Source organism: Lynx canadensis, chromosome B1, assembly GCF_007474595.2.
Source record: "Lynx canadensis isolate LIC74 chromosome B1, mLynCan4.pri.v2, whole genome shotgun sequence".
Classification (NCBI taxonomy): domain Eukaryota; kingdom Metazoa; phylum Chordata; class Mammalia; order Carnivora; family Felidae; genus Lynx; species Lynx canadensis.
Window position 1 is genome coordinate 76,429,784 of NC_044306.2, and position 20,806 is coordinate 76,450,589.

The window sequence follows — 20,806 nt, forward strand, 5'->3', positions numbered from 1 at the left end:
TCATATTAGAAAGAGCTTTGAGGGGGCTCCTGGGTGGCTTAGTCCATTGAGCATCCATCTTCGGCTCTGGTCATGATCTCTCAGTTCGTGGGTTCGAGCCCCGCGTCGAGCTCTGTTCTCACAGCTCAGAGTCTAGAGCCTGCTTCAGATTCTCTGTCTCCCTTTGTGCCCCTCCCCTGCTTGTGCTCTGTCCATTTCTCTCTGTCAAAAATAAATAAACATTAAAAAAATTTAGAAAGAGAAAGGGAAGGAGGCAAACTGTAAGAGACTCTTAAATACTGAGAACAAACTGAGGGTTGATGGGGGGTGGGGAGAGGGGACAGTGGGTGATAGGCATTGAGGAGGGCATCTGTTGGGATGAGCACTTGGTGTTGTATGGAAATCAATTTGACAATAAATTACATTTAAAAAAATTTTAGAAAGAAAGAGCTTTGAAATATATTAAATTTACCTACCAGACACCCACCCTAATGGGGTGGTCCGAGTTGTACTGACCTCTTGTGGCCAATGCTGTGTAGTCTGTTCCTCTTGCCCTATAGCTGCCAGGCCAGGTTGATGAGCAGCCTTGTGGGGATATCCATGCATTGAAGACAGAGAAGGGAAACTGACTGGGAGGCTCAAGTTACTGTCCCACCTCTTCTACCCACTCAGGCTTAGTCACATTCAGCTTGTTGGGCCATTTGAAGATTCATGTTTGTTTTGGTGTGGGGTAAGCCTCTGACTTCATTTTTTCCAAATGGATAGCCCTCTAACCTGACACCATTTATCGAATAGTCATTCTTTTTTCCACAGATGTAAATCAGGAGAAAAAAAATGAAAAACCACACATACACACATATAATAAATTATGTAAATAATTTTTTAGAGCCCCTGAAGACTGCAAATATTTCATGGTTCCTTTCCACAATCCTGAACTTCCCATCATGCTCATTTATTTAGAGAAAAATACTGAGCAGCTTCTAAGAAAATTGTCAGGGTGACTTTGAGAAGCTAGTGTAGCGAGCTGCCATTAACCATTACTGTCTTGACCTAGGTTCGTATTTCTCTATACCTAACTTGGGAGAATATAGCATGCCTCTGCAGGTGCAATTTGGTTAAAGATGAGGTAATAAATCGGCCTTCATTTAGTTCACAGGTTTGCCAGTGTTGAAAATAATATCTTTTAGTCAGATTAGATGAGGAGGAGGAGGAAGTGGAAGAGGAGAGTAAGTCTATCTGTTCATATTAAATAAAACTAAGAATAACAGTGATTCAGGATGTCAGGCTATATTATAAAGCTGTAGTCTTCAAGACAGTATGGTACTGGCACAAAAACAGACACATGGATCAATGGAATAGAATAGAAAACCCAGAAATGGACCCACAACCATATGGTCAACTAACCTTTGACAAAGCAGTAAAGAATATCCAGTGTAGAAAAGACAGTCTCTTCAACAAATGGTGTTGGGAAAACTGGATTGCAACATGCAGAAGAATGAAACTGGACCTCTTTCTTACACCATATACAAAAATAAATTCAAAATGGATACAGAACCTAAATGTGAGGAAACCATCCAAATCCTAGAGGAGAACACAGGCAGCTATAGCAGCTTGGCTATAGCAACTTCTTACTACAAGGGAAACAAAAGCAGACGTGAACTATTGGGGCTTTATCAAGATAGAAAGCTTCTGCAAAGTGAAAGAAACAATCACCAAAACTAAAAGGCAGTCTACAGAATGGGAGAAGATATGTGCAAAGGACATATCTGATAAAGGGTTAGTATCTAAAATCTATGAAGAGCTCAGCAAACTCAACACCCAACAAACACATAATCCAGTTAAGAAATGGGCAGAAGATAATGAATAAAAACTTTTCCAAAGAAGACATCCAGATGGCTAACAGACACATGAAAAGATACTCAACATCGCTTATCATCAGGGAAATACAAGTCAAAACCACGATGAGGTACCACCTCACACCTATCAGAATGGCTAAAATTAACAACACAAGAAACAACAGGTGTTGGTGAGGATGTGAAGAAAGGGTAATCTGCTGTTGGTGGGAATGCAAACTGGTGCAGTCACTCTGGAGAACAGTATGGAGGTTCCTCAAAAAAACTAAAAATAGAACTACCCTAGGACCCAGCAATTGTACAACTAGGTATTTACCCAAAGGATACAAAATTACAGATTTAAAGGGGTCCATGCACCCCGATGTTTATAACAGCATTATCAACAATAGCCAAGCTATGGAGAAACCCCAGATGTCCATCAACTGACGACTGGATAAAGAAGATGTGGCATATATATATAATGGAATATTACTCAGCCATTAGAAAGAGTGAAATCTTGCCATTTGCAACAACATGGATGAAGCTAGGGTGTATTATGCTAAGTGATATAAGTCAGTCAGAGAAAGACAAATATCATAGGATTTCACTAGTGGAATTTAAGAAACAAAACAGGTGAACATATGGGAGGGGGGAAAAAAGAAAGGGAAACAAACTGTGAGGGCTCTTAATGATAGAGAACAAAGTGAGGGTTGATGGAGGGAGGTGGGTGGGGGATGGGCTGGATGGGTGATGGGTATCAAGGAGGTCAGTTGTGATGAGCACTGGATGTTGCCTGTAATTGATGAATCACTGACTTCTCCTGAAATCAATATTGCACTGTTAACTAGCATGAATTTAAATAAAATTTTAAAAAGAAAGATTAAGTTTTAAAAACTAAGAGTAACAGTTGCTTATCAATGAGAAAAGGTCACTCTTCAACTTTACTCTCTCCCTTAGCCAATCTAGGAAGTTAGCTAAATGGGTAGAGAATATTGAATTCTCTTTGCTAATTTAGTTAGAATTACTGTTGAATAAACCATTTAGATTAAATAGAAAATCCAGGGCAGGCATGGGAGGTAGTGTTGGTCTTCAAATTAGAGAAAGCCTTCAGTTAAGTGGTAATAAATGAAATGGATTTTACTTTTTGTGAATTATACTTTTGTGGAAGTCATTAGCTCTTTTCATTATGAAAGGCAAGAGTATAAATTGCAGAGCTTTCTTCTTTTACCATTTTAATGAAGACTCAACTTTGAAGGCTCTGTTCTTGAGGTGTAGTACTGATAACAGTTTAAAGAAAAAGCAACCCTGGCAAGGTACACAGATCAAAAAACACTACTTCAGGGTAGAATGGTACCAGTTAATAAAAAAATTTTTTAAAAGTTAATTCCCTTTTAATTTACTCTCGTGGTTTTAAGAAAAATGCTAGGGGATATCATAATTGAGAGTTATTTTTGTCCTTCCTTGGCAAGGACACATGCCTTTTCAACTTGATAATGATTCCCTTGTTTGGCTCAACTATGTGGTTTGCATCTTGTACTCAGAATGTAATTATGTCAAGAGGATTCTAATGAGAAAAAAAAAATGGTCTCAGAGCGAATAGCAAATCCAGCATGAATCATGCACACTTCATTCACAGCTCTGTTTTTCCCCCTAAGGATCCAAGCCATCCAAGCCGTGCTCAGAAGCCTGTTGACAATAGTGCCCCTCATGCTGTTGTTCTTCATGATTTCCCAGCAGGTAAGCACATAAATAATAAAGTGGTAGAGCTCAGGATCCCTGAGCAGATATCTTCCCTGAGTTAACCTCTCGAGGACATCTTCATTTTCTGTGCCAAAAAAGATTGGTCATTTTACCACTCACCATGCCTTTCAGAAGGGTCATTAATACCCAACTGTTCCAGAGAGCTTAGCTGCATTCCCTTGCCTTTAAAACTCCCTGTGAGAGAGAGAATGAGGGGAGACAGAAAGGGCTGGGGGTGGAGGGATTCCCTTGCAATGAGCAAAAAGTGAATTGCCTACCAGTTGCAAACTTTTAACTCTTTAAAAACTATGCATATTGCACCCCAAAAAATGTATACCAGTTAACAATTAAAATGAAATTCTTTTTTTTTTAATGTTTATTTTTGAGAGTGAGCGCACAAGCTGGGGAGGGGCAGAGAGAGGGGACAGAGGATCCCAAGCTCCCTGTTGATAGCAGGAAGCCCAATGTGATGCAGGGTTCAAACTCCCGAACAATGAGATCATGACCTGAGCCAAAGTCGGATGCTTAACGTACTGAGCCACCCAGGTGCCCCATAATGAAATTATTTCTAATTTAATGAGGGAAATAATTTTCTCCTAAGAGTTGCAAAACCTACACACAGAACTTAGCTATTACTTATGTGATGAAAATACACATTTTTTGTAATCAATTTTTAAATACCTTTTATATACAAGGCTAAAATAAGCTCCTATTTTTTTAGGTTTATTTATTTATTTTGAGGAGGGGGAGGGGCAGAGAGAGAGAGGAAGAGAGAGAATCCCCAGTAGGCTCCACACTTAGTGCAGAGCCCAACATGGGGCTCAATCCCACGACCCTGGGATCATGACCTGAGCTGAGTCAGATGCTCAACCAATTGAGCCACCCAGGTGCCACTACAAATAAACTCATGATTTATTAAAACTTCTTATAATCTACTTGGTAGACTGATTTTTATTTCAGTGTGAGTAGATTTACTTGCTAAGGAACTATACTAGTCCCTTAGTTAATATTTTAGATTGAAATGATCTTTAAGCATGATTGAAAATAATAATATTCTACATGTCTGTAAAATATTTCATTGCTCAAGATGTATTTAGCAAAGGGTTTATATTAACCTGGTAGGAACCATTGACCAACAAAATAGTTTTTTTTAACCATCTCCCATCAATCAGTGCATGGTAAATACATCTAATTTGGCCTTTAAAAAGGAAGCTTATAATAACAATATCCTCCCAAAAAAGAATATGTTTTTTAAGTCAATTTTATTAGTATAATCTGTTCTTAAAATCAATAGAATGTACTGCCTCAGTGGACAAAACTGAAAGCTACTTTGTGCGCTGCTTTAATCAAATCTGCAACCAAGAGAATTCATCACACATAATTATAATTTTATGTTACAGAGCAAGTTGATGATTTGCACCTCACTTCTGGAGAAATTGTTTATCTTCTGGAAAAAATAGACACAGATTGGTATAGAGGGAAATGTAGAAACCAGACCGGTATATTTCCTGCCAACTACGTCAAAGTAATTGTAAGTGGGTAGTGCTTGTTTAAATTGGTCATATATTTGGTGGGTTCTGTGTGACTTGCAGTTTGGAAAAAACCAGAAGCCTAGATAGCCTAGATTCTTTTTTTTTTTTTTTTTTTTTTTTTTAAGTTTATTTATTTATTTTTGAGGTGGTTAGGGGCAAAGACAGAGGGAGAGAGAGAGATTCCAAGCAGGCTTCACAAAGTCAGCACAGAGCCTATTGCGGGGCTGTAACCCACGAACCATGAGATGATGACTTGAGCCAAAATCAAGAGTTGGGCGCTGAACTGACCGAGCCACCCAGGCACCCCAAAGCCTAGATTCTTATATTCTAATTCTCTGTTTTCCATTGATCCCTTTGGTATTTGGAAAATTTTTAAAAGAAAATTTTTGTTCAGCTAGGCAATGATTAATTTTATTATATTATATGGAGTATTAAAACTTAATGCCTAAATGCTCTCAGAAATCTAAGGTGAAAAATGCAGGTCAACTAGTGAACCAACTTGGAGGGTGGATAAGCACTAAAGGATATATATTAATTCTTTGAAACATTTAGTAAACAGTAATTAAATGTTACTGGATAGTCCCGAAGAAATGTCCCCTGAGATTATGGTGCCAAGTTTTCTTTGAGGTAGATTTCACTTTCGGTTTCTTTCATCCTTTCCATTCCCATTTATTTCCATTTAAAAAAATAGATTCGGGAATACTAAAGTACTTTTATTGGGGGTAGTGGTCCATTAATTATGTTTCATATAATAATATCAAATCTGATTGGGAAAAATTATATTAAGTATCAGAATTTTTACACCCTTACAGCCTACAGTATGTGAGCCCATATTATAGAGCCCTAAGTGTAAGCCCAGGTGGCTGTGAACTATGGAGATAAAATCAGAATGCCACTTGAACATTTATATCAGTAGGAAGAGTATGACTCAGTCTCTGATATAACTTATTGATACTGGAAAATATCAATAAAGCTAGCTTATATCATTAAGCTTTAACAGCTTATTTAAGTGGGAAAAAGCCAATGACTTTTCATTACATCAGAAACTTAGGAAACAAATATAACAGAAAACCTGTATTTTTTCAAATATAAATGAGCTTGAGTCTCTTGAATTATAAAATGTGGGTCTTAAAAATTGTCTAGTGTATATATGCCCTGATTCTTTGGACAATCTAACCACATTCTCTAAATTAATATTAAGAATAATGTTAGTTTTAGCACTCTTTCTCATTTTTCTTCTGCCCAATGTAGCAGTACTTTAAAAAGCACAATTACCACACTGAAATCAATCACACTGAATCTGCCACATTATTGGTATAAGTGTTATTTCTAAACCTACAGGTTTAAAAAATTGTTTTAAAACTTTTAGAATTTATCAGGAAGGGTGCTGATTTATTTAATATAGACCTCTAAACCTTAAGTAGTTTTCAGACTTAGTGCATTATGGTCAATATTTTATTACAACCCAGCTCTACCGAGCCCTGTAAATAAAGTATTCTCTAAAGTGCTTGCCACTTAATAGATGCTCACTGAGTACTAATTCCTTTCTTCCTTCCCTATTCACACTGAAGGAAAATAAAATGTTCTAGAGTTATGAAAATAGAAGAAATCCACAAGTTTGATTAAAATGTTTTTGGGGGGTCAGAAAAGTATTGCAGAATTCTGCCAACACTTGGAATACGTGTGGTAGTGCGTGAATGCTTTCTGCCTAGTTTCTATCTTAAGTCGTCCTCATCTGAAGTTTTCAACTTACAGAATGTGGGAGAGAGAAAACTCAGTCCAGGGTAGGATGATATTAATGTGCTTATTCTATTCTAATGTGCAAATTGTTGCCTTGACTTTGTCTTTACAGATTGATGTTCCCGAAGGAGGAAAAGGGAAAAGAGAATCCATGTCATCTCATTGTGTTAAGTAAGTTTTATTTGTGTCCTTTTGCACCAAATGCAAAGGAGGCAAGCATTTATATCCTAAAGAATTACCAAACTGAAAACACTGCAGATGTGTGATTATTCACATTCTCAGTGTGTCTCTGTAATTATGAGGAAAACTTGGCCTTAGTGGGAGGCACCAGGCTGGCTCAGCTGGTAGAGCATGTGACTCTTGATCCTCGGGGTTGTTAAGTTTGAGCCCCATGTTGGGTGTAAAGATTGCTTAAAAGTGAAATCTGTTTTTAAAATAAATGAATAAAAATAAAAAGCCTTAGTGGATTAAAATTCTGATGAAGATGCGACATGTTGGCAGAAGCTGGCATAAACAATACTCTGTCATACAGGACATATAGACACACACACAGAGCCACAGACTGTCTATCCTAGAACTTCCCACAGCCTGGCCTGAGCTTGAGCAGAGACAGTTTCGTTATCCAGCGCATTTTGTTTTGGCCTTCTGGTGTTTATCTACCAACATCTTTTTAGAAGGTTCAGATATTTTTGCCACAGAAAATATTTTAATCTTATAGAAATAGGAACCCTATAAAACTTGCTAGACATTTTGTATTGTTTTGTTTTTAAGAGGAACTAGAAGAAAGTAAAGGAAGAGTTAAGTTGGAGAGGTCTTCCTTTATGTCTGAAAACCTTTCCATAAATTTATATACCCTTTTATGCACCACTGTAACTCCTTTGTGATTTAAAACACTGCCACAATGCAACTTTATATTCCAGTTAAATGAGCAAATTAGTGGAATTCACTACCTGCTGAAGACTGTAAACCTGTCTTTGAATAGGTCAGACATAAGGAGATGCTCCCCGAGGACTTCAGAAAATAAATGCAAAGGTTACCACAAATAAGAAAACTTCTGATGCCACAATAGTTGAATTCTACTTCGAGTTCAATTTTTCTCCTATTTTTAAGCAGTGTTTACTGTGTCAGCAGGTTGAATTTAAAATGGGCCTTCACAGCTATTGATCCATTGACCTGACTTAAATCAGACTTTGATTGGTACCAGTACCAACCTTTTCTCTTCAGGCAATTGCATCTCTTTAGACTGTTGCTATTGAAACTTCCCTTTCTAAAGCCTTAAATCGAAGGTTTGGTATTAAATCATGCCTTCGGGGATATAATTTTATCTCTACTTTTATCTTATTTTCAGTCACAATTGCAGATCATTAAAGGATTGTTCTCATAATCAGAAGTGAAGCCTTTTTAAAGGTGATACAGAAAGCATCTGTAAAACAACAGTGTTAGATATAAAATTGTTATAATTTGCCCAGTTTCTGTTTTCTTCTAACCTTCCAGTTGGGAAGGCCATTTCTCTCTATAGACAACTCACTGATGATTCAGCATATATTGAGGATACTCTGCCCAGCTTCTGCCCATTGCATTTGGCCACGGAATTTTCCTGTCTTGCCCCGAGATTCTTAGGGTTGGCAACTCGTGAAATCAGTGCAGTTAGGATTGAGAGGGTTCAGATTCAGCCGGCCTACATATACAAAGACATGTAATGGAGTAAAGGAGTAAAGGTGATCAAGAGATATACCAGTATAGACTGGCCACAGGGCTCTCCTTTGTAATTCTCATGTACTCTGTGAGCTTGATGTTAGCCTTTTTTTTTTTTTTTTTTGCTTTAGCCTTCTTGAGTAAGTTCATATCTAAAAAGTGAGGACTATCATTTAGAAATGTAGCTTATTCTTTTTATGGAAAATTTTAAATTATGCCTAGTATATCTTGTTCCATAGTAAACACAGAGTAAGTATTTATTGAAAGACTAAATTAAGGTTTTAAAGCATTTTGAAAGTTAGTACTCTCTAGTTTAACTCACAGACATGATCTTCTTTGTTCAGAGGCCCAAGATGTATTGCTCGGTTTGAATATATTGGAGACCAGAAGGATGAGTTAAGTTTCTCAGAGGGAGAAATTATTATTCTTAAAGAGTATGTGAATGAAGAATGGGCCAGAGGAGAACTTCGAGACAGAATTGGGATTTTCCCCCTTAACTTTGTAGAACTCATGGAAGATCATCCCATCTCTGGTGCAAACATTTCAAGTGAGTATAGAGAATATGGTTTTTTATTATTTTATTATGTCCTAATTCAACTAAACCAAATAACAGGATCATACTTAAGGGGCACCTGTGTGGCTCAGTCAGTTAAGCGCCCGACTTCAGCTCAGGTCATGATCTCGTGATTTGCGAGTTCGAGCCCCACATTGGGCCCTCTGCTGTCAATACAGAGCCCACTTCGGACCCTCTATCCCCCTCTGTCTCTGCCCTTACCCTGCTTGCACTCTCTCTCTCTCTCTTTCCCTCTCTCTCTCTCTCTCAAAGATAAACATATACAAATTTTTTTAAAAAGGATAATACTTAAACTGCTTAATAATCCATATTTGTTAAAGTAGAAAGAAAAATGGTTTTTATTTTTTTGAAAAATGGTTTTTAAATGGTACTAATTATTGGGATAGTCATTGTGGTAATCTCTCACAAAGATCTAGTTTTGGTGTTTTAGGTTGTTAGCAATAGCTTCATATCAAAAATGGTAAGGAATCATAGACTTTTAAACAGAAGTGGACTATCTAGTATAACTAATGTGTATCCTACTTTACAGTAAATGAAACAGACCCAGGGAGGATGGTACCAGTCAAAGTTAGTCATTACATGAAGAGACTGGTCTGGAGTCCCAGACTTTTTATTCTCTCTCTGTGGTTTTTCTCCAATACTAATACATTGTCTTTACATGTAAAGTTTTAACTTTTTTTTTTTTTTTTTAAACGTAGGCACAAAAACACCACCCAAGGCCAAAAAAGAAGATTCTGGTGCAAATTCTCAGGTAGGCTTCTTGAATGGGTAACCGTAGTGAAAGTCAGGTTTCAACTCTTGGAGGAATATTAAAATCATAATTATCATAAGTAACAAGAGAAAATTTCAACTCATGTTGCAAATGTTTGAAATAATTTGGTAATACCTTTTACTCTGTATATTAGAGCTCATGCAAATGGGTTAGAAAGACATGCAAATGCTGATAGAAAACAAGGAAAAAGACATGATTGGAATATTCATAAAAGAGATACTGTAAGTGACTGATATTAAACTTTAAAAATTTTTTTGTTTTTTTAATGTTTATTTATTTATTTTATTACTTCCTTTCTTTATTTTTGTTTTCAATATATGAAATTTATTGTCCAGTTGGTTTCCATACAACACCCAGTGCTCATCCCAAAAGGTGCCCTCCTCAATACCCATCACCCATCCTCCCCTCCCTCCCACCCCCCATCAGCCCTTAGTTTGTTCTCAGTTTTTAAGAGTTTTGGCTCTCTCCCACTCTAACCTCTTTTTTTTTTTTCCTTCCCCTCCTCCATGGATTTCTGTTAAGTTTCTCAGGATCCACATAAGAGTGAAACCATATGGTATCTGTCTTTCTCTGTATGGCTTATTTCACTTAGCATAATACTCTCCAGTTCCATCCATGTTGATACAAAAGGCCATATTTCATTCTTTCTCATTGCCGCGTAGTACTGTATTGTGTATATAAACCACAATTTCTTTATCCATTCATCAGTTGATGGACATTTAGGCTCTTTCCATAATTTGGCTGTTGTTGAGAGTGCTGCTATAAACATTGGGGTACAAGTGCCCCTATGCATCAGTACTCCTGTATCCCTTGGGTAAATTCCTAGCAGTGCTACTGCTGGGTCATAGGGTAGGTCTATTTTTAATTTTCTGAGGAACCTCCACACGGTTTTCCAGAGTGGCTGCACCAATTTGCATTCCCACCAACAGTGCAAGAGGGTTCTCGTTTCTCCACATCCTCTCCAGCATCTATAGTCTCCTGATTTGTTCATTTTGGCCACTCTGACCGGCGTGAGGTGATATCTGAGTGTAGTCTTGATTTGTATTTCCCTGATGAGGAGCGACGTTGAGCATCTTTTCATGTGCCTGTTGGCCATCCGGATGTCTTCTTGAGAGAAGTGTCTATTCATGTTTTCTGCCCATTTCTTCACTGGATTATTTGTTTTTCAGGTGTGGAGTTTGGTGAGCTCGATAGATTTTGGATACTAGCCCATTGTCCGATATGTCATTTGCAAATATCTTTTCCCATTCCGTTGGTTGCCCTTTAGTTTTAATGTTTATTTTTGAGAGAGAGACAGAGTGAGAGTGGGGGAGGGGCAGAGAGAGAGGGAGACACAGAATCTGAAGCAGACTCCAGGTTCTGAGCTGTCAGGACAGAGCCCGACATGGGGCTCAAACCCACAAATTGTGAGATTGTGACTCAAGCTAAAGTCAGACACTTAACCAACTGAGCCACCCTGGTGCCCCTTTTTAAATTTATTTTTAATATATATATTTTTAGTGTTTATTTTTGAGAGAGAAAGAGAGAGAGAGACAGAGCATGAGCAGGGGAGGGGCAGAGAGAAAGGGAGACACAGAATCCAAAGCAGGCTCCGGGCTCTGAGCTGTCAGCACAGAGCCTGAGGTGAGACTCGAACTCATGAACCGCGAAATCATGACCTGAGCTGAAGTTGGATGCTCAACTGACTGAGCCACCCAGGCATCTCTTAAATTTTTTTAAATGTTTATTTATTTTTGAGAGAGAGAGAGAGAGAGAGAGAGAGAGAGCACAAGCAGGGGAGGGGCAGACAGCAAGGGAGACACAAAATCCAAAGCAGGCTCCAGGCTCTGGGCTGTCAGCACTGTCTGACACAGGGCTCAAACTCACGAACTGTAAGGTCATGATGTGAGCTGAAGTCGAATGCTTAAGGAGCTGAACCACCCAGGTGCCTTGATATTAAAAAAGTTTTTAACTAGGGCACCTGTGTGGCTCAGTTGGTTGAATGTCTGACTTCAGCTCAAGTCACAATATCACAGTTTGTGAGTTCAAGCCCACATCAGGCTTGCTGCTGTCAGCAGAGAGCCTGCTTCAGATCCTCTTTCCCCCCCTCTCTCTGCCCCTCTTCCACTCATGTTTTCTCTCACTCTTTCTCTCAAAAATGAATAAACATTAAAAAAAAAAGAAAAAAAATTCACCTTATTAGTAATCAAAGAAATACCTTGTAAAGCAGCAATAAGATACCATTAACCTATCCATTTAACAAAGATTCAATACAATTCAACACTAAACAAGTAATTATATGAATGCTAAAATAGAGGAAGTACAGGGGCACCTGGGTGGCTCAGTCAGTTAAGCGTCCAACTCTTGACTTCAGCTCGGGTCATGATCTCATGGTTGGTGAGATCGAGCCCCTAGTAGGACTCTGCACTAGTGGTGCTGAGCCTGACTGGGATTCTCTCTTCACCTCTCTCTGCCCCTCCCCTGCTCACGCTGTCTCTGTCAAAATAAATAAATTTAAAAAAAGAGAAAGTACAGATTATTACATTATTATTGTTTCTCACCCCAAGAAAAGGATAAAAAAAAAAAGGGACAAGATTTTAGTCACAAAAATGGTCATAGTGCTGTTTTTATAATAGGAAAAAACTGGAAGCAACCTAACTATGACCATTATTAGGAGAATGTTCTGAGGCCACGAATACTAGATTTATTTTTTTTTAAATTTTTTTTTCAAAGTTTATTCATTTTTGGGACAGAGAGAGAGCATGAACGGGGGAGGAGCAGAGAGAGGGAGACACAGAATTGGAAACAGGCTCCAGGCTCTGAGCCATCAGCCCAGAGCCTGACGCGGGGCTCGAACTCACGGACCGCGAGATCGTGACCTGGCTGAAGTCGGACGCTTAACCGACTGCGCCACCCAGGCGCCCCACGAATACTAGATTTATAAAATAAATGTCATGGGAGGAAAATACGTTATAGGGAAATTGAATATATAGCATAAAAAGACTAGAAGGAAATACATTTGTTAACATGCAATTGCCTAGTTGCCTTTAGGTGGTAAGATTATCTAGGTGGGTGGGTTTTCCCCCCCACCTCTTCACTTCTTCATACATTTTCAAACTTTCCAGGTGTTTGGGAACATTTGTAATATTTGTATAATGAGAGAAAAAATGGCTTAAAATCTTTATGTAGCATGACTTCAGAAGTGTCTAAACTGAATTAGAAATGGGGATCACTTCCATTGTTTATTTGCAGCATATTGTAAAAGAATGAGCCTGATGGGGTCATTGTCAATATGTCACTGGTAATTGGGCTGTGTGTCTCTTAATTCTTTCATCACCATGCACTGATTAAATCAAACAGGGAAGAAGGTGACTACAGTTCTCCAGAAGGAAATATTCATGTTGCTGCCTACATGTCTTGGGAACAAAAGTACCATTCGTTAGTATTGATTATTCAAGTGTAAGAACAAGAGGGATTTTTGTTTGCTCTTTTTGTTTTTGTATTATAAGCCATCAGATGTTGCAAACTTAAGATGTGTTAGGCACTGTGCCAAGTGTGCTTACATGCATGACCTCATTTGATCCTTGCCGCAACACTAAGGTGAAGCTGGGGGTGGGTCTGAAACCTAGGCCTGTCTAGCTCCAACCCTTTGCCTTAGCATTATCCTCTCTTCCCTGCTTAATCTCCTCAAACATGGGCTTCCCATCTTGACTTGGCAGAGACACCTTTTCGCGGAGCAAAACCTTCCTCCGGTGTGTTTGGGGTAAAAGCATTCTTGTTGGAGCATTCCATCATACTAACCCACCATGTTTGGGTCATTACCCTGCCAGCCTTAGAGCTAACTACACCTCATAAAATTAAAAATGTGAATTAATGAAGTCCCATGCTATGAAATCTGATAGCCTCTGAATCAGGTAAAGACCAGGGATTAACAGCCTGTTCATAATTTAGGTAAAGAAGAGCTTCACTGAAAATTATGTGCTTTACCAGAGTTTTCTCATAGTGTCATAAATACTATATGTTTTTACCTAATGTTTTTAATGTAACTAATGTCACAGATCATACTTAGAGAAAAGTTTTTGCTTAAGTACTATATGTACTTTAAAAGCAGAAAAGCTAGAAATCCCAGCGTATCTGTCATTTAGAATTATATTTTTAAGAAAAAAAGTTATTGGAAACTTTTATTTCTGAAAGCTGGTAGCAACATAAAATGTTAGGTGATTGAAAGAATCGTTCAGGCTTTGAAATCTTATGACCCCTTAGCTTTTTCCCCCATTTCTTTTTAAGCTTTGTAGAAATCAATGTCAAATAAAATCTCACGTTCCTTACCAAACTTCTGATTTGTAACAGGATAATAGTCTTTCTGGAGAATGGTGTGAAGCGATTCACAGTTTTACAGCAGAGACCAGTGAAGACTTAGCTTTCAGGAGGGGAGACCGGATCCTGATCCTTGAGCATGTGGACTCTGACTGGTACAAGGGCAGACTGCATGACAGGGAGGGGATCTTCCCGGCAGTCTTTGTGCGGCCCTGCCAAGGTGTGACAACTACAGAAATAACAGTTACTCTCTAAGGGGAGAAAGCCTGAAACCTTTGAAATGATATATATTTCTTTTCCCTCTGGCTATGCTCAGTTTAACTTGTTTGCCTACATTTGAAAGAGTTGATTCATAAATTTATGGAAACTTTCTTCATATACTTTGTTGGCGTTATGGGGGGAGGGGAAGACAAAAATGCCTTCACTTAATAGTGGCTAGTTTTGTCTACTAAATGTATTTTGTATAGTTTTTTTCCTGCTAGGAAAACATCACCTTTTTGCAAGTTAAATAAATACAAAATTAATTGAAATTATTCTGTCCTGGGAATGAAAAGCGTGGGGGTGGGGGGGTGGGGGGAGCAGTTCTTAAAATGTTTGATTTGTGTTTTAGTCTAATGTCTTTCTATACATATTTGAATTTTTGGTATCTTCACAGCTGAGGCAAAAAGTATGTCTGCTTTAGCACTTAAGGGGAAGAAGGCCAAAGCCTTATATGATTTCCGTGGGGAGAATGAAGATGAACTTTCCTTTAAGGTCAGAATGTGTGTCTTTTTGTAACCGCATTAATAAATTTTGAACTGTCTTCTACTGAAGGGTGGAACATTTGGGTGAAGTATTGATCATTAGCTAAGAATGAACAGATCTCAGACCCTAATTCTAATGGACGGAATTAGAGAAGGTGAATAGGGCACATTTAAATTATCAGCAAGGTGTTTAGGCCCTTAAAACCTTCCTGACTTGATAGCCCTACAATCCCCGACGACTTCCTTATTCCTAGGCCTTGTAACATCCGACCTCAACAATATAGGAATTTTCATTCATCCCTAGAAAAGGATGATTCTCTACATGGCCTTGGCAGCCTGCTACTGTCCTCTTTGAGATCAGATGGTACCTACCACCAATGGTGGCTGCAGTAGTGTTCCTAAGACACTGGAGTATTGTCCACAAAAACACTGATTAGAATTTGAGGAAATGATCCCAAAAGGTCAAGTTCCTTTGCAAAGGTTTTTTTTTAGAGGCCTAAAATTTAGTCTTACTTTACTGAAGAAGTACCTCTTCTTTTTTGTTTGTTTTTTGAGTAAAAACTGAGTATTTCCATGATCCTCTTTCCCCAGCCTACAGCTGGACCATGGGCAGAGGACAGCACTCAGGACAGTACTTTGGAACTGTTTTTTTTTTTTTTTTTTTTTTAATGTTTATTTATTTTTGAGATAGAGAGAGACAGAGTGTGAATGGGGGAGGATCAGAGAGAGGGAGACACAGAATCTGAAGATGCTCCAGCTCTGAGCTGTCAGCACAGATCCCGTCACGGGGCTCCAACTCACGACTGTGACATCATGACCTGATACGAAGTCGGAGGGTCAACCGACTGAGCCACCCAGGCGCCCCTGGAACTGTTCTAAGAGGAAGGAGAATGGGTGTCGTAGTAGTTGGCTGTCAGAACAGCCCGTGTCAGATGCTGGGAAATTCTCCATCATCGGAGATAAGCAGCCAGAGGCGGGGCTACAATAGAGAGGAGTGACTGGGCAAGATGAGACTTGATGTTGCGGGTACCCCCACACCCGTCTAAAACAAAATGGGGATCTTGGGGAGTCACGGAGTAAGGGACAATGCAGAGATAAAGTCTGTATAAAGTTGCTGACTCTTCTGTTTTGTTACGGAGTTTTCCATTCTGAGAATTTCTTTTATCTTTTTCATTTTAAAATGTCATTTCTTTTATAAAATGTTGTTAGTAAATGATGATATTTCTTAATGCAGAATTATAATTTGGTGACCCTGCATCAGTTCCTCCCCCCCCCCCCCCTCTTAATTTCTTGGTCCTTAAAATCCAAATGTTTGGAAACCATTGCCATAGTCCCTTTCAGTCATGGGCATCAGTGGCTCATACTTCATTCTTGTGATCTTTACTGCAAGTGAACAATCTGGATTCAAAGTATTTAGATGTTATTTTGGCCTTAATGTCGGTGTAATAACAGACCTCATAGTATCCTCTAGAAAATAGGTTGTCTTCATTTTACAAATGACTGTCTGAAAGCAAGGTAATTCTAGAGTGTTTTTTTTTTTTTTTTAATCAGATATTCTGCATTCTTTTTTTTGTTTGTTTTATTTTATTTAAAAAAAATTTTTTTTAACGTTTATTTATTTTTGAGACAGAGAGACAGAGCATGAACGGGGGATAGTCAGAGAGAGAGGGAGACACAGAATCTGAAACAGGCTCCAGGCTCTGAGCAGTCAGCACAGAGCCCGACGCGGGGCTCGAACTGTCACAGACCGCGAGATTGTGACCTGAGCCAAAGTCGGACGCTTAACTGACTGAGCCACGCAGGCGCCCCTAGAGTTTTTTAGTTAAGGAATTCACAGCTGTCAGTATTGTTAATCATTAATATTTCATTAAATATTTACAGAATATTAGAACTTTTTTTTGAAAAAGAAATTGTGCTAGCCATTAGAAAACTGACATGGTATGTACATAAGGACCAGAGCCAAAAAAAAAAAAAGTTTCATTCAACTATTATGTCATAATTTAGGAACCAGAAGGAACTTATTTATAATATAAATTTTGAACAGCCAGAATTTTTACGGATTTTGGCAGAGAAAGTAAATTAATGACATTTGATAGTCAGCATTTTTCCTTTCCATTTTCCATAAAGAAAGGCCTTAAATCAAACCATTTTTCCAGAGGGCAATGTACTAGTGCTACAAATAAAATCCATTTAGCCTGATAAAGATATTCTTAAAAGTAGCCAGGGTCATCTTGAACCATTATAGAATCTTAAACCCAGATTCTAAGAAATGGTTAGAATCCATAAGGAACAAAATAGTTTCAGGAGATAATTGTAAAAATTATGTCCTCATCTGTTGAGGAATTATAATATTCACATGAATGAGACATACAGTGTCTTTGACTAACCTGATGAGGGTAAATCAGTGTTCTGAGTCAGGGAGAAGCCCTTTAAAGACAGGAAAGAATGTAAATTTGATCGTGAGGCCACAGAAACATGGAATAAACCAAATGGTAGAGGAGGATACCATTATGTGGAAGAATAAATGTAGAGTACAAAATGCTCAGGATGTTGGGAAAGGCAATTATAATAAAAGCCTTTCTAAGTAAAAAGTCCACTGTAAGATGTGGTGGCCATGTTGCCCAATGGTTAGCAATACAGGCCCTCGAAATCACACTAGATTGGAATCCTGTCTCTACCACTAACTAGATATGTGACACCAAGGAATCTATGTAATCTCTTTGGGCTTCAAGTTCCTTCTCTTTGAAATACAGAAGTCTGTAAGGATCTCTCTCTTAAAATGGCACAATAATAGTAACCACCTCTAGGATGCAGTGTTGTTTAAATGAGTTAATTCCTATGAAGTACATAAGGTAGGACACGACCTATCATAAGCACAGGACTTACTCTCTTACCTCCAAGTCTTTGTTTAAATGTCACCTTCAATGGGGCATTCCCTGACTGCCCTAATGAGAAGGCAGTCCCACACTGTCTGTTCTCCTCTGCCAGCTTATTTATTTGTCTCCCTACTCTAAACTGAAGTCTTTTTTTTTTTTTTAATTTTTTTTTTTCAACGTTTATTTATTTTTGGGACAGAGAGAGACAGAGCATGAACGGGTGAGGGGCAGAGAGAGAGGGGGACACAGAATCAGAAACAGGCTCCAGCCTCTGAGCCATCAGCCCAGAGCCCGACGCGGGGCTCGAACTCACGGACCGCGAGATCGTGACCTGGCTGAAGTCGGACGCTTAACCGACTGCGCCACCCAGGCGCCCCTAAACTGAAGTCTTTATTCATTGTTGTAGCCATAATGCTCAGAACAGTGTCTGACATATGGTGGGTACTCAATAAGTAATTATTACGTGAAAAACTATATATATAATATTAGGACAGCTAATACTATTATTAAAGAAGTATTTTAGATTAGGAGTAATTGGGGGGAGGGCACAAAATGCAAACAGGAAAATAAAAGTACAGCAAGGGTGAGAAAGGCAAAGGAACAGGCTCTGAGGAGAAGTGGCATACAAGTAAATGGTGTCATAAGGTATAGATCATCTTTGTGGTGTATCATTTAATCCTCTGGGCAAATCAGGATCAGTGAGTTACATAAAGAGAAGATTAACCATGCCTGTCCAGGTAGACTGCTTACCATGCTTATTCTCTACAGAAACTAATCATTATTTCCAATTTTTGTCTTCTTACAGGCTGGAGACATCATAACAGAGCTGGAATCTGTAGATGATGACTGGATGAGTGGAGAACTAATGGGAAAATCTGGAATATTTCCCAAAAACTATGTTCAGTTTTGACAAGTCAGCTAAAGGTGAAGCTTGACTGTGTTTTTCAGCACAAGAACTCACTTGAACTATCACTTTGACTATCAGATATGTTTTTGCACTATTTTTTTAAACTGAATGAAATACCTATGCTGTACATGGTACACTAGAATTTTCTGAAAGCAGAATATGATTTTGTAGTCAGCTTTCATTCACAGTAGAAACCTGTACATGGAAACCCATAAGCAAGCCTTGATGTTCTATCAAGGAAGACATCAAGCAGGATTAGCAAGGCAGACAGACACTTCCTCTGGGGAGAGCGTCAGGTGACATGGCAGCATGGGGAGGCTTACAAGCAAAAGTTGCACTTAGACATCTTTTCATCAGCACAAGGAAATTAACCATGCTTGTTCCATTTTTTACTTTAGTTTAAAAAGAGGACATTTGATATTCTCCGTGCTGTAACTATCAGGACATGGTTGGTAATCTAAATTTCATTGTTGATATTCAAATTAATTCTAACCACTTAAGCGCATTATCCCTTATTACCAGGGCAAATCTCTGCTTCAGGTGAGGCAGTTTATTAACTAGTTGGGGCCTTTATAAGCACATGGTGAATCAGCTCGTGCTCATCGAATGCTCCTTGTATTACTAAGTATTTCCCCTTTGTCTAAGGATTTAAGGGTGATTAAAATTTGATGTATCTTAGTCAAAAGAACCAAAATCATCTTGAAATGCCTTGCTAATACAACTAACCAATCATTCCACCTACCTGCCATACCTTCTCTCTTCCATGTATATTTTATGTTAACAGGGTTATTATAAAGCACATTTTCTGAATCTGCAATCATTCTTTTGACAATTACTGGTACCCAAAGAAAAATTCATTTTCTTTGCGTTACCCCAGTAATATATAAAAACTGTCTTGTTATAGTGGTACATTATGAATTGCATATATCTCAGAATACAGAGCAACGGTTAAAACAGAAAACACCAAACCCCCACAGCTCATTTCTTCCCATTATAATCAGAATAAAAAATAATTTAAGAAGACCGAAGGCTGATAGTTATTTGGGCTTTTTCCCCCAGCTCATCCCTGAACAAATTATTAGAGCAAATGAAAAACCACTTTCCTGGTATCCATTTGTTATGCATTCCAGGCTTAAGATAAAAGTGGTTCTTTATGTGACTGAATCAATTACAGTTTATGGGCTTAAGCCAAATAGGTCGAAGACAATCTTCAAACAGATCAATGGAATAGAATTTCATTGGAAATGTAAAACTCTTACCCAACAATGTTCATGACTTTCTTCTATTTTTGAGAAGAATTCATATACTAGACCACTTGTTTGCTTTTGTTATGATTTCCCATTGTCCAAAAGTTAGGCAGCCAGTTGTCAAACCATTATGTGAACACCATGTGGGGTTTTGTAAGGGAAGAGATGTTTACTGTCTTTGATGGAAATTCATCTTCCATTTACATGATTACAATTGATTTGGGAATATGGGAGCTGTTTTTCTTACATTTTGGTTAAAGAGGACAGTATAAAGAAAACTCTTGTCAAATCTCAAGAGTAATTTTACGAGAAATGAATGACTTAGCGTTATCTTGACTAAATTCTTATTTGCAGCAAGGTGCACAACAATAAGGAAGTGGGGATGTGTCTGGAATAGGATGGGGGTATGTTATTTTGCCTGTGTAATTTTAACATCATATATCAAAGATCATGAAAGCCTAGCTTTATTGGAGAAAAATATTCCTCTTAAATTTTGGCCTTGTGTTAGCAGAATGATAAGTGCAATAGTTGTAAATCTATTTGACACTATAATAAACTGAGCTGAACTTTTCAAAGTCCTTTTCTCATACTCAACTGAGTTTTTTGAGAATGGAGATGGTACCTTTGTATCTCCAGCCCTTTGCACCATGTATGTAGACTCAATAAAAGTTGGTTGGTTGGTTGGTTGGTTGGTTGGTTGGATGATTAGTAGATTGGTTGGTTAGATGGAAAGCTTTCACATATAGCAATACTATCTCAGATCCCCAATTTTCCTCCTTAATTTGTAGACAAAAATCTTCATTAAAACAAAATTCACAGTTTGTATCATTTCACTCCTTCATGACACCTTTTTTGCTTGCCACTTATTACCCA

The 20,806-nt window shown here is 38.2% G+C and overlaps 1 protein-coding gene across 3 annotated transcripts in view; it reads left to right on the top strand.

The window, feature by feature from the left end:
- Positions 1-20,617, top strand: part of SH3D19 (SH3 domain containing 19) — a 187,246-nt gene extending 166,629 nt beyond the window's left edge. For all 3 annotated transcript variants that reach the window (XM_030312931.1, XM_032592892.1, XM_032592891.1), the window contains 8 exons: positions 3,467-3,548; positions 4,952-5,082; positions 6,936-6,994; positions 8,863-9,065; positions 9,791-9,843; positions 14,194-14,380; positions 14,816-14,913; positions 18,585-20,617. In XM_030312931.1, the coding sequence (XP_030168791.1) occupies positions 3,467-3,548; positions 4,952-5,082; positions 6,936-6,994; positions 8,863-9,065; positions 9,791-9,843; positions 14,194-14,380; positions 14,816-14,913; positions 18,585-18,689 (918 nt within the window). In that variant the 3' untranslated portion in view covers positions 18,690-20,617. The remainder of the gene's footprint in view (positions 1-3,466; positions 3,549-4,951; positions 5,083-6,935; positions 6,995-8,862; positions 9,066-9,790; positions 9,844-14,193; positions 14,381-14,815; positions 14,914-18,584) is intronic.
- Positions 20,618-20,806: the final 189 nt, after the last annotated feature.